The sequence below is a fragment of the Gobio gobio genome (assembly GCF_949357685.1).
Source record: "Gobio gobio genome assembly, chromosome: 17".
In the NCBI taxonomy this organism is placed as follows: domain Eukaryota; kingdom Metazoa; phylum Chordata; class Actinopteri; order Cypriniformes; family Gobionidae; genus Gobio; species Gobio gobio.
Genome location: NC_137110.1, coordinates 48448341 through 48463179, shown reverse-complemented (window position 1 = coordinate 48463179; position 14839 = coordinate 48448341). Strand labels below are relative to the sequence as shown.

The following is a 14839-nucleotide window of genomic DNA, read 5'->3' as shown; positions in this document are numbered from 1 at the left end:
CTCAAATATTCCAAGGCATCATTCAGCATTCAAGCGCTGCTGGAGTTCAGTCTGTTGTCAGCTGGGGAACAGAAAGCTGCCGCGAGCAAAATAACTGCACAGCTTAGAAACACAAGCGTGATTGATGGCCTAACTTACTCATTTAACGCTTTACTTCATCAGAAAAAAAGATAATTCATGTCTGGAAGGTAGCAGAATAGTTCAATAGCGAAAAGATAAATATTTGGGGTGGGTGATTAATATCAGAGGAAACGAATTTCATGCATAACCATAAAAAAATTAAATAGAAGACCATTGAAGAAGGAATCCACCCCTAGCAATTCACTAAAAGCAGTCAAAAAACAATTACCATTTGGCCTAGATGTAGTATATGTGCTTTAAAAAGTGAAAAATCGAGTTATAATGGCATTCATTTAAGAACAATAGAAGTCAGTGGGTGGTCCGCACTATGATATAAAACGTGACACGTCGAGGCATATCTGTGAAAAATATGAAAAGCAATAGGAGAGTATGAATGTCTTCTTTCAGTGCTAAAGTCATTATTTTGCATTGATTAGCATAATTCAGTTTGTAAGAAGAATACAGATCTTAATGCCCCCCCCACAATTATAATTTAGTGCTGTCAAATCGATTAATCACATCCAAAATAAAAGTTTGTTTACATAATACATGTGTGTGAACAGTATATAATTATTTTGTGTATATATAAATACACACAAATACATGTATATATTTAAGAAAATGTTGTTAGATTTATGTATAAAATTGTTATATATGATATAAATAATATAAATATATATGCATGCAAATATTTCTTAAATATATACATATGTGTGCATTCAAATATACATAATAATTATACACAGTACACACACACATATATTATGTAATTAAACTTTTATTTTGGATGCAATTAGTTACGATTAATTTGAAAATAAATAATAAATAAATAAAATAAAAATAAATAAAAAAATATAAATGTGTGTGTGTGTGTGTATGTATATATATATATATATATATATATATATATATATATATATATATATATATATATAGGTAAATCTAAAAATTTAAATTAACAAATATGTTTTATAATAAGATAAATAAAAATAAAAAATAAAATATATATATATATTTTTTTTTTATTATTATTTTTTTTTTTTTTATATTGGTAATAGATATATATAGTAAATTATATTTATATAGGTAAATATAGTAATAAATGAAAAATTTATCATTTTTAACATCCAAAAAAAAATGCATTACATTTCTTTCATATTTTCCCATTGTTGTGAAGGTACATTTGCACATGAGCTACATTTTGAAAGATTTTTATTTTGAAAAGTAATTTAGGAGCAATACACTCTAAAAAATGAAAAACCCAGGTTGGGTTGAATATGAATATGGACTAACCCAGTAATTGGGTTGTTTTAACCCAGTGAATGGATTGTTTTAACCCAGCGGTTGGGTTGAATGTTTGCGTAAAACAACCCAATTGCTTGGTTAAAACAATCCAATTGCTGGGTTAGTCCATATTCAACCCAACTTGGGTTGTTTTTCACCCAGCATTTTTTAGAGTGAGAAGTCAGTGGGAGATCTGCTCTATGATATAAAACAGGGGTTTTCAAACTTTATGATGCCCAAAATATGATGAACCTTTTATGAGGGACCCCCTTCCTAAAATTCATCTATATATTTTATGTATGAAAAAACATTTCAACTGTTAGATAAATAGTAAGTGTGACATTATAAATACAACATATTTCTGCAAACTTGTCTAAACTTAATGTTGGATGTATAAACCTGGAGAAGAACATCTTCAATTAAAAATGATTCGTATAAGCAACTTTCAGAATAAATGTATGTAAGCATCTCACATACTCATAGTGCCTTACAACCCCAGTGAGCGAGATAAAGGGGTAACTATAGTGAGAAAAACTCAAAGCAAACATATACAATTCTGGAAAATATGTATACGGCAAGTAAAGAGAGAAACATTTAGAAATGAAAAATGAAGTTTGCTTTGTCTTTGTATTCTCTCAAATTTTCTGGGGACCCCTTAGAACCTTCTAGAGGACCCGTTTGAAAACCCCTGATTTAAAACGTGACACACGTTGAGGCATATCTGTGAAAAATATGAAAGCAATAGGAGAGCATGAATGTCTTCTGTCAGTGCTGAAGGCTGAGTAATTGTTTTGCTTTAATTAGCGTAACTATGCGAATCCAAATCTTGATCAAATGTACACGTGTTATGTGTGGCTAAAACAACACGGAGAATCACACTGGATAATTATCTCAAGTAAAGAGCAGATGTTGAGTTTATACATCGACCGCTGTAATGAGTGTATACTGGCAGGCGTACGCGCAAACTCGGCCAAGACAAAGCTAATGCGCAGCGTTAATGAACGTACGATATGGGGTTTAGATGGCGAGGTTCCGTCTGCCATCTTTCTGATCTTTTACCCTCCGGTGTTAAAGGCGCCTGAATGTCTTGGGTCGCGGTGGCCCGTTCACGCTTTTTTGTTGTTCATCTTTTTTAATATTCCCCTCTCTCCCTGAGGCTCGGCGGCGGGTGAACCTGTCTATACACAGTACATCACTTCGCTCGGCTGTAACGTATCCACCTCATGCGTATCTGCTTTCCTTTCATTTCCCAGGAATGTGACCAGGTTCACATCGATGATGTGGCCTCGGATGACAATGGGCAGGACCTGAGGTAGAGTATGACTTTCCTTCATCTAGCCAAGTGAGCATTTCTAATAAAATCCACATTATGTGCCATAAAGGGATCCTTTTCTTCACATAATGGCATGCTAAAGACATGTTGAGTATTAAAGGTTGTTGGTTTCTGATTTCTGCGTCAGACTCTTTATGACGGACATTAATCACACGTTTAACAGTCCACAGAATTATTAAAGGAACAGTCCTCTCGAAAATGAAATTTCTGTCATTTATTTATGAACCATTTTGTTCCAAACACATATTTCCATTAAAAAAAACAGGCCATGTAGTGACAAAAAAATACAAAAATGCAATAAAAGCAGTCTATATTATTTAGTAAATATATTTGATTTATTTTTAAATCTTTTTTGCTGAAAATCAATCTATTTACTTTGAACTGATGCTATATAAATATTTTTTTAAAATATGAATATTTTTTAAAAAGCTCACAAAAACACTCAAAAAACTACAATAAAAGCAGTCTATATGATTCAGTAAATATATTTTATTTTAGTTTATTTTATAATCTTTTATTGATTTGATCTCAAAATACCTTATTTCAATTCATATATTTTTTCCAATGTATTTATTTACTATGAACTGATGCTATATTAATATTTAAAAAAATATATGAATATTTTTTTAAAAGCTCCAAAAATACAAAAACACTCAAAAAGTAAAAATAAACGCAGTCTATATGATTTAATAAATATATTTTATTTTAGTTTATTTTATAATCTTTCATTGATTTTTACTCAAATTAAGATTAAAATTAAGACTAAAATTTCAATTCATAGATTTTTTTCCATTGTATTTATTGATTATGAACTGAATAAAAGGAGTCTATATAATTTAGTAAATATCTTTTATTTTATAATCTTTTATTGATTTTTTTTTATTCAATTGACTGAATTTATTATTTTTTTCAATCTATTTATTTATCTATCTACTATGAGCTGGTGCTATATGAAAAAGCAGCAGGAATGTTTTTTCAAAAAGCTGCAAAAGTACAAAAGCACTCAAAAAAATACAATACAAGCAGTCTATATATTGATTCTAACTGAAAATATCCTATATATATTGAATTTGCAGATTTTTTCACAATGTCTTTATTTATTGACTAAGAACTGATGCTATATGAAAAGCATCAGGAAAATTTCTTTAATTTCCTTTTGTGAAACGACATGGTGAATAAATAATGACTGAATTCTCTGCTGACATGCTGGTTATAAAACCTTATAGTTTCTTATCACAGTTTGGAGGCGGACCCTCGCCCTGGTTGCACACATTTTACAGTGGATATTAATCAGACTTTTAGGAGCATGTCAGGAGAAAGAATAATGTTTGGTGGGTGTAGATGACCGTATGTGTGTCTGTACTTGCAGCACGTATAACTTTGGCACAGACGGCTTCCAGAGCCCCGCAGGTGGAGGCACGCTCTGCTTGGGCTCAGGTGTTCACGGCGGGGTCGACTGGATGAGGAAACTGGCCTTCCGCTACCGGCGCGTCAAAGAGATATACAACACCTACAAGAACAATGTAGGAGGTGAGAAGGAGAGAACAGCACTTCACAACTATCACTACAAGGGCAACGAGGGCCTGAAATGACTATTAAACAGGAAAACAGACAGTCCCTCTTCTAAAATCTGATTGGTTGAAACGTGTTGGAAGCCGTTGTAAAATAGCTGAAGTTGTACACACACCTGTGACCGCACGTCAGTTGACTATTACATTAATGCATCAACTGCAAACATTGTAAAGTCAGGCTATAAAACTACTACTTAAAAAAATATTAAAAATAATAATAAAAGTAGTAGTAACATTAATAATAACAAGAAATTACAATATTATTATTATTGATAATAATTCTAGCAGAAAGTAATATAGTTATTTAGCCTTTTATTCTTAATGAGAGCAATGTAAATATTATTATAATTTGTATATTTATTTAATATAATAAAGAAAAGTAGTAATAATAATAATTTTTATTATTAATTGTATTATTATTTGCAGTAATAATAACAAGAAGTAATAACATTATTATTATTAATATTATTGTAATTATTTCAGAAAGTGATATAGTTCATTAGCCTTTTATTCTTAATGAGATCAATATAAATATTGATTTTTTTTTTTTAATTTAATATAATATATATTTAATATGTATATATGTTTAATATTTAGTTACATTTGAGAACTATTACTGGGTAGAAAATTATAATAAAAATATTCAAAATAATAAATGTAGTAGTAGTAACAATAATAATAATTTTGATTATTCATTTTATTATTATTGACAACATTAACAATAACAAGAAATAACATTATTATTATTGTAATAATTCTTGCAGCAAGTGATATAGTTAATTAGCCTTTTTATTCTTAATGAGAGTGATATAAATATTAATATATTTTTATTTAAATATATTTATTTAATATGTATATATGTTTAATATTTTTTTTATTTGATTACTAGGTAGAAAATTATAATAAAAAAATATTCAAAATTATAATAAAATTAAATTAGAGAACTATTAATAGGTAGAAAATTATAATTAAAGATAAAATAAAAAAATGTAATTAGAGAACTATTACTAGATAGAAAATTATAATAAAAATATTCAAAATAATAATAAAATTAGTAGTATTTTATTCTTAATGAGAGCAATATAAATATTAATATACATTTTATTTAAATATATTTATTTAATATTGTAATGAATCCTCCGAGTCATAGAGATCCATTTGCAGCTTTATTAGTGACAAAGTCAGACAGACAGGGTATAGATGGGTTGACAGGAATGGTATGGGCAAGGCAAAGAATACTCAGGTAAGCTAGCGCTGATGATCGGGGCAGGCAGCGAGGTTTCAAACACAGGTAACAGTACAGGGTCATGGGAGCCAGAGTATGTTCAGATAGCCAGGAAACAGTCCAAGGTCGAGGTGGCCAGAGAGTGGTCGAAGACTTCCAAAAACAGTCCAAGCTAATCTAAACTAGAATAAACAGAATGAGTAGACAATGCTCAGTATGTATGCCAGAGCAAAACAAGACTTCGCACTGAATGGGTGTGAGAGAGTGATTCTTATACATGTGGAAATGAAGTGCAGGTGTGAGTGTAATCAATGAAGAGCAGGTGTGATCAGACCAGGAGAGCAGCATTATGGGAAATGTAGTTTGACTGGCCACGGTCAATACTCTGGAGATGGATCCCTCTGTGAATGCGGAGGTGACGCAGGAAACTCCTGCGTAACAAATATAATATATATTTAATATGTATAAATGTTTAATATTTAGTTAAATATTTAATAATGCAAAGTAAGTTCATTTAAATGGTTTATCATTAATGTAAATATTAAAAAATACTATTTTTACTATGAATTTTCAGTTCTCTGAAATGATGGAAAAATTTATAAATGAAGGCATGGTAAAAAGATTTCAAAGCACATTTAATGTGACCTCGATACAACAAAAATCAAAACTGTCGAAATGTCTTTTTCACATTTTAATAAAAAAAAAAAAAATCTGTCAACCCCAGAACATACAGTAAAAGTGATTTATTGTATATTAGTGTCTTTTAATCATATATAATATTTATATATTTTATATATGATACGGGTCACTCAAGGCCGTGCATTACACTCATGTTCTGCTTTGTTTAAAAACCCTGTTCTTCATTGATGATGTGGCACTCAATTAGTTGTATGTATAAATGTCTGCTTGATGTTCAGCTGGATCTTATTTGTTTTTGTGAACTGTAGGTTTGCTGGGCAGTCCGAAGCGGGAAGAGTGGCTTCAGCTGAGGCGGGAAATGGAGGTTTTGACGGATCTGTGGCTGACACAGGCACTCAAGGCCCTCGCTCTCATCAACTCCAGGTATAAAACATTACAGCAGTTTGATAAAGCAGTAATCCCGGTCAAATAAACAGCACATGTGCGTGCGTGAGTTTAACAGCAGAAGCTATTTAAGAAGTTTGAAGTTTTCCACAGCAATGCCACATGGAATATTCTTTTAACAATAGACTATTTTACAGCAAGTTACAGCAGTTTTGTGTCACTCAAACATCACGGGCTTGCCAAGCGTAGCATGTCAGCATGAAAGATTGATGACACTGAGAGATGAGGATTAATGATAGCACCTGATTTGCCAAGACTTGATTTGTCTCACGACTTTTATTCAACTCAAAAGTGAGGCCCATTCTACAGAGGCCCTAAAGGGACATTTAAATGGGGAAAAATATAGATTTCAATGCTTTTGCGTTCTCTCGCAATTATATAGTTAGGTAATTATATTGTATATAATTTGCGAGGATTAGGGAGCCGTTATCAATATACGGGGTACATGCTTGCTTTTTAATTTCACTTTAGAATTTGCGATCACGGATACTCTGTGTATAGAGAGTGGCGAAACTGACCACACACATTACAAGATAAGATATTTGTCAATGACTCTTAGGATCTGTTGTGTACCAAATCCTCCACCACGGTCCCATAAGTCATCTCTCCTTAAGCCTGCCTCTGCCACACAAACCACACCTTTCCAAACGAACGAGGCGTTTATACTTGATGCACACGCCGTTGTACTATTGTTTGAAACGACAGGGGGCGACTCAGAGTAATTGGCCTCTAAACTGTCAGGAAGCAGCGGTGAGAAGAAGTAATGTAAACACTTGATAATGTGTCTGAAATCGCCCCATATACTCTTAAATAGGGCACTATTTGAGGGGACAGCCATTGTAGTGGTGTCTGAAAGCATAGTGGACATTATCGAGTGCACTCATTTAATCCCATAATGCATGACAATAACAAGTGTACAATTGATGTACATGCCAAGGCTAGAGAAAACCCATAATGCACTTTGAGGGTCGTGCCAAATGAATTCGGAATCATCCGTCCATCCATTTTTCCAACCACTTGGCCTTGTAAATGTCTTGTTAATTGATTATTAAGTAGTTTAAGTAAGGTTTATACATTCTAGTTTCCATGACTAAGTTCAAGATTAATCTTTTCATTACTACTAGAGCTGCCAGTTTGATAAGTTTCAAACGATGAGGATGCGACGAGTATGAACCAATGCTGCAACCCAAATCGCCTACGTCCTAAAAATATGCACTGTTATTGTGAAGGAAAGGTGCATACTTTTGAGCGTGTAGGAGAAGATTAGGCAAGCTTTGGGAAAAACGACTTCATCATAATTGCGTCTTTAAAGGATTAGTTCACTTTTAAATCAGCTTTTGCTGATAATTTATTCACCCCCATGTCATCCAAAATGTCCATGTCTTTCTTTCTGCAGTCGAAGAGAAATTAAGGTTTTTGATGAAAACATTCCAGGATTTTTCTCCATATAATGGACTTCAATGGGCTCCAAACGGTTCAAGGTCCAAATGACAGTTTCAGTGCAGCTTCAAAGGGCTTTAAATGATACCAGGCGATGAATACGAGTCTTATCTAGCCAAATGATGAGTTTCTACGAGAAACCGAGCAGTTTTAATGCTATTATTTGACCTCTTATCAGACGAACGTGATTATCTCTGAGCTCCGCCATAACTTCCAGCTAAGTGAGGTCAAAATACGAGCGTGGTCATAGATATATCAATCGTAGATTCTTCATTCGACTGATCCGTGCAGGCGCTAATGAGGCATCTACGTATACATCTATGACCACGCTCGTATTTTGACCTCACTTAGCAGAAGTTATGGCGGAGCTCAGAGATGATCACGTTCGTCTGATAAGAGGTGAAATAATAGCATAAATACTGCTCGGTTTCTCGCAGAAACTGATCGTTCCGCTAGATAAGACCCGTATTTATCGTCTGGTATTGTTTAAAGCCCTTTGAAGCTGCACTGAAACTGACATTTGGACCTTGAACCGTTTGGAGCCCATTGAAGTCCATTATATGGAGAAAAACCCTGGAATGTTTTCATCAAAAACCTTAATTTCTTTTCGACTGCAGAAAGAAAGACATGGACATCTTGGATGACATGGGGGTGAGTAAATTATCAGCAAAAGTTGATTTAAAAGTGAACTAATCCTTTAACCGACAGCTCTGTCGCTTAGTTACGTGCATCTTGTCTGCTCCTTCAATCATCTGGTCACAGTTAAATCCTCCACATTTAAATTAATTTCCTACCGTTTTGGAGAGAAATGTAGCAGCACGTTGATCTGCCAGTCGTGGGTCTTTCATGCGGAGACTCTCCTCATGTGTTTGCAATTTGCATAATGATGCATTTAAAACGTAATGACCAAACGTATCATTACAAACGTTCACAATGGTGTTGTAGATGAACATACATCTCGTACATCTGCCATGTTTGTAGTTCTAATTGAATCCTCGTCCAACGTGCAATGGTTTGTGGGCTATATTAGCTGTTAGAGTGTGCACAGATCTGCACTTCATGTATCTTTGGAATACTCATTTCAACATACTACGATTTGGGACACGCTAATTCTAATTTCGAATACTGAATGGATAGTATGAGAATTGGATCGCAAGCTTTACTCTTGTCATGTGATAAGCGAAACCACTATTCCTTTAAGAATCATGTTCTCAAGCATACGTTTCCTTTCACAGACCAAACTGTGTGAACGTGATGGTCACCACCACGCAGCTGATCCCAGCTCTGTCCAAAGTGCTTCTGTACGGCCTCGGAGGAGCGTTCCCCATCGAGAACATCTACAGCGCCACCAAAACAGGTTTGCTGCCTCTTGGAGCGCTGCGTTTCACACGGTCTTCCCGCTCTAGAAACAGGATTTTGAAGGTTGTGTGTGTGTGTTTCAGGTAAAGAAAGCTGCTTCGAGCGCGTGACTCAGAGGTTCGGCCGGCGAGCCGTGTACGTGGTCGTAGGGGACGGTGTCGAGGAGGAGACGGTCGCCAAGAAGGTATGAAGGAATGAGTGCTATAATCATGCATTATGGTATTTTTCATGTAATTATTGAAATCGTTAGATTTCTTATTATTATTCCGCCATTGAAGTCTATGGCAGCCCATAGAACCGCTTGCGGGAAAGTTATGAAATTTGGCACACAGATAGAGGACAGTCCCCGCATTAACCACACCAATTTTGGAATCTCTAAAACAATCCCTCTAGCGCCACCACATGTCCAAAATTTGACTTTTATCTTTGCTAATAACTTTTGAACCCTAAGGGCTAGAAACAAAATTCTAGAAAAAAAATTCAAACATTGATTCCTGATTCCTTGGCTCAAGCCAATTCGATTGCACCCTATGACGTCATGTTCCGTCATAATAATTTTCCCGCCATTTTTAACTAACTGAAAAACCTACTTTTGCGAACTCCTCCTAGGCTGTTGCTCCAATTTGCACGAAAATTGAACCAGATCATCATCAGACTATGCTGACAAAACCGTATTAGACTCGAGATGATTAGTCAGACTGTTATTGAATAACGCTCGAATGAAATCGACAAAGTGCCCACAAAAATAAAAGTCAGGCTCTATCTCCGAAACGCTTTAGCATATTCTAACCAAACTTGGTGTTTGTTATGCCAACCATGACCTGAGGCTGCCTGCAGCGTTTCGGCGCAGTGCCACCTAGTGGTCCCGAGATACAAAAATTGGATGTTTTTGATTATAACTTAAGAACGCTTTAGCCAAATATCACAAAACTGGTCTCTTTAGAGTCGGGGCATCACACCGAACCATGCCATACCCAATTTTCCCATATCAACCATTTTGGGCGTCGGCCATTTTGAATTTTGTCACAAAGTGCTATGTTTTACAAACGCATTGGCGTATCGTTACAAAACTCGGTGTGTGTCTTCATCACCAAGCCCTGAAAGTACTCAAAAAGTTTCAAGGCAGCGCCACCTTGTGGACAAAAGTTATAATGAATTTTCCAATAATGCTAATAACTTTTGATTAAATTTGACTATTGGCATAAAACTGGTTTTAATAGATTCCTTGGGTCATGCCAAAAACATAAATCCCAATTTGACCATATTTGGCCAAACATTCTGTTCGCCATTTTGATTTCCTTCAGAAACCTACTTTTTCGAACTCCTCCTAGACTATTTGCCTGATTTTCACCAAAATCGAATCGTAACATCTTCAGACCATGACAGCAAAAAGTTATTAATTTCGTGTCAACAGACAAAACCGTTTTCGTATACTGCAGCGACAAAGTTGAGCCATGATGCCAAAATGATTCTTGAGGCTGTATCTCTGCAATACTTTGACATAATGACACCAAACTTTGCCTTTGTCATTGTCATCTCACTCTGACCACACCACATCAATTTCGTTACTGCGCGACCTATTGGTCAAAAGTGATAAACCATTGTTTCTGTGATTTATGAGGACACAAATTTGTATAATGACACAGGTATTATACTGGTATTACGACGTAAACATGAAATTTGAGGACAATTCACATGTCCTCATATTTTAAATAGCTTTAAAAACAAACTAAACAATGTTTTATTAAAAATGTAAAAATGCAGAATGTTTCCTGTGATGGGTAGGTTTAGGGGTAGGGGTAGTTTGTACAGTATAAAAACCATTATGTCTATGCAATGTCCTCATTTAGATAGCAAAACGAACCTCTGTCTGTGTATGTGTGTGTGTGTGTGTGTGTGTGTGTGTGTGTGTGTGTGTGTGTGTGTGTGTGTGTGTGTGTGTGTGTGTGTGTGTGTGTGTGTGTGTGTGTGTGTGTGTGTGTGTGTGTGTGTGTGTGTGTGTGTGTGTGTGTGTGTGTGTGTGTGTGTGTGTGTGTGTGTGTGGGCATGTTTTTGTGAAATATCAGGACACAAATGTGTATAATGACATGGGTATGACATAGGTATTACAAAAAGAGGGTGAAATACGAGGACGTTACCCATGTCCTCACTTTTCAAAATGCTTATAAATCACACAGAACAAGTTTTTTTTTCACAGAAAGTGAACTGCACAGTCTCCTGTGAGGGTTAGGTTTAGGGGCAGTGTAAGGGGATTGAAAATACGGTTTGTACAGTATAAAAACCATTACGCCTATGGAATGTCCTCACATTTCACAAAAACAAACATGTGTGTGTGTGTGTGTGTGTGTGTGTGTGTGTGTGTGTGTGTGTGTGTGTGTGTGTGTGTGTGTGTGTGTGTGTGTGTGTGTGTGTGTGTGTGTGTGTGTACTCTAAAAAATGCTCGTTTAAAAACAACTCAAGTTGGGTTGAAAATGGACTAACCCAGCAATTGGGTTGTTTTAACCCAGCGATTTGGTTGTTTTAAGCAAACTTTTAACCCAACCGCTGGGTTAAAACGACCCATTCACTGGGTTAAAACAACCCAATTGCTGGATTAGTCCATTTTCAACCCATCTTGGGTTTTTTTTAACCCAGCATTTTTTAGAGTGTGTGTTTTTGTGATTTATGAGGACACAAATTTGTTTAATGACACAGTGTGTGTGTGTGTGTGTGTGTGTGTGCATGTGTGTGTGCATGCGTGTGCATATATATATAAAAATGCGAATAAGTAAAAAATGTCATGAAATGTTCTGGTGTCCTGCAGAAGAACATGCCGTTCTGGAGAGTGACGTGCCGGGCGGATCTGGAGGCGTTGAGTCATGCACTTGAGCTGGATTACCTCTAGAGGGCAGCATCTGCCCGTCAGCGCTCCAGCCCGTCGGCCTCAGACATGTGCGGTCCACAGGAATCACATGACCCAGCCAAGAGCTGCAGGACCAATCAGCAGGGAGCAGCAATCTTACTGGAAATGTTTGCTTTAAATCAATCCAAGAAAAACACTTGTGTCTCTCTTTCATTCACTTTCCTTTTCTTTACAACAGCACTGCACTGAAAACCAACAGCCATCAAAGATTTATTTTCAAACGTCAGAAGAACATGTTATCACACTACTCATACTAGCTCTGCTGTATGCAGTACACACACACACACTGTGCACCGTATGTTTTTTCTGTATGCACAGAAACCCGGCTCAAATGTGTAGTACACAACAGAGAACATTGATTGAATATTGTGACATAAATGAAAATGAATCATTAAATAAATGTTAACTGAATTAAAACAAAATGAAGATACATGCTATAAAACTGCAGAAAAACTAACCCCTCACTTTTATACGAGTACAAAGTATTGCAGAAATGAATTGAAAAATCCCTGAAGCGATTTAAAAGTCAACTAACCCCGAAATTAGTGAAAATATCGTAGCACATTATAATGCTACCGGTACTAAAAAAATCCCATTATTAACTTATGAATTTCGGTTTCTGACTTCTTTTCTTCCCGCACTAGAAACCGTGTGTCTGGAGCATCATGTGGTTTGTTACTGGATGTATATTTGTTTAATGTTTCTTGTACTTCCCTGACGTTGATATATTACTGTACGTGTCGCGCTGATCCTGTGATCCTCTGACCTGCATGTGCTCTTCACGACCTCTTCTGTTCGCTATGATTTGTATATAAGGTTTTATTGTTGATTATTTCTGGGCTTATTATAATAGAATAAAGATAAATTAATTCATTCTCAAGTCTCCTTCTTGAAGCTGTGTGGAATTGGACATATATATTACCGGTCAAAAGTGTGCAAACATTAAAGTTTTTTAATGTTTTTGAAAGAAGTCTCTTTTGCTCATCAAGCCTGCATTTATTTGATCAAAAATACAGTAAAAACAGTACAATTGTGAAATATTACCATTCAAAAGAACTGTTTTCTATGTGAATATATTGTAAAGTGTAATTTGTTCCTGTGATCAAAGCTGAATTTATCATCATTACTCCAGTCTTTAGTGTCACATGATCATTCAGAAATCATTTTAATATGATGATTTGTGCTCAAGAAGCATTTATGATTATTATTATTCTTTGATAAATAGAAAGTTCAAAAGAACATAATTTATTATAAATATAACTTTTTTAGTAATATTTATTATATTCATAAATGTCTTTACTGCCTGTTTTTTTTTATTTTTATCTTACCTCCAAACTTTTGACTGGCAGTCTTATCATGATTAATATATATATATATATATATATATATATATATATATATATATATATATATATATATATATATATATATATATATAAAATTAATTTAATTTAGCAACTAAAACTGTTTTCAACATTGATAAAAAAATACCTTAGAATGATTTCTGAATGATTATGTGACACTGAAGACTGGAGTAATGATGCTGAAAATTCAGCTTTGATCACAGGAATAAATTATATTTTAAAGTATATTAAAATAGAAAACAGATATTTTAAATTGTAAAAATATTTCACAATATTACTGTTTTTTTCTGTATTTTTGGTCTAATAAATGCAGCCTTGGTGAGCCAAAGAGACTTCTTTCAAAGACATTAAAATAATCTTACCAATCTAAAACTTTTGAACGGTAGTTTTATTATTATTATTATTATGTACATTTTTGCTGTACACTATTTTGAAGAATGACTATCAGACCTGCTTAATTGGATCATAAGTAATTGCATAATTCTCCCGTATTATCAGTCACTGTCGAATACACTGATAATCACTGGACATGAGTCTAATAAACCGCTACAACACCAGCTTTGCTGCCATCTGCTGGAACCTTACCTCAATTCACTTATCTCAACTCATGTATCTAGTTTATTTGTTCAAGAACCTTTTTCTAATGGCCCTTGACACTTTTACCAACCGTCTGCACATGTTGTCATTGCAACTTTGCCCCTTGAGTCTGTGCCACATTACAACGCATAACGAGACAAACCACCAAACACAATCTGCCCTAGATCAGAGTCGCTGTGTATCCAACACTTATTTGATCAGGTTCTGTTGACAGATCATGCCTCATGCTCGTAAAGGAATGATTGGATTGGAGTTACTCCAGAGCGTTTGATTAAAGCCTGCTATGTTGTGCCCTTGAGTGAGTTTGATCTGAGAGCAAATGTCAATGACTCGCTCACAAGTTTGTTTTTCAGATGAAGGTGTAGCGGACAGGTTATCCTGTTCTAGCCCATCACCGGGGTCATCCTGTTATGATTCAATCCCACTTTGTATTTGCTGTGTAATATCTGACTTGTGTAATGTCTCACTCTATAGAATAGAAACTGCATTACACACCTGAACTCATCTGAACACATCTGAACACATCTGAACACACCTGAACTCATCTGAACACATCTGAAC

The 14839-nt window shown here is 34.9% G+C and overlaps 1 protein-coding gene across 3 annotated transcripts in view; it reads left to right on the top strand.

Annotated features, from left to right (window-relative positions):
- eya2 (EYA transcriptional coactivator and phosphatase 2) overlaps positions 1-13281 on the top strand; it is a 48922-nt gene extending 35641 nt beyond the window's left edge. The window contains exons 11-16 of one of the 3 annotated variants that reach the window (XM_079840339.1): positions 2658-2716; positions 4107-4267; positions 6481-6595; positions 9292-9413; positions 9499-9599; positions 12219-13281. In XM_079840339.1, coding sequence (XP_079696465.1) covers positions 2658-2716; positions 4107-4267; positions 6481-6595; positions 9292-9413; positions 9499-9599; positions 12219-12299 — 639 coding nt within the window. In that variant the 3' untranslated portion in view covers positions 12300-13281. The remainder of the gene's footprint in view (positions 1-2657; positions 2717-4106; positions 4268-6480; positions 6596-9291; positions 9414-9498; positions 9600-12218) is intronic. The other 2 variants (XM_079840338.1, XM_079840340.1) reach the window with 2 other exon arrangements.
- The last annotated feature ends 1558 nt before the right edge of the window (positions 13282-14839 follow it).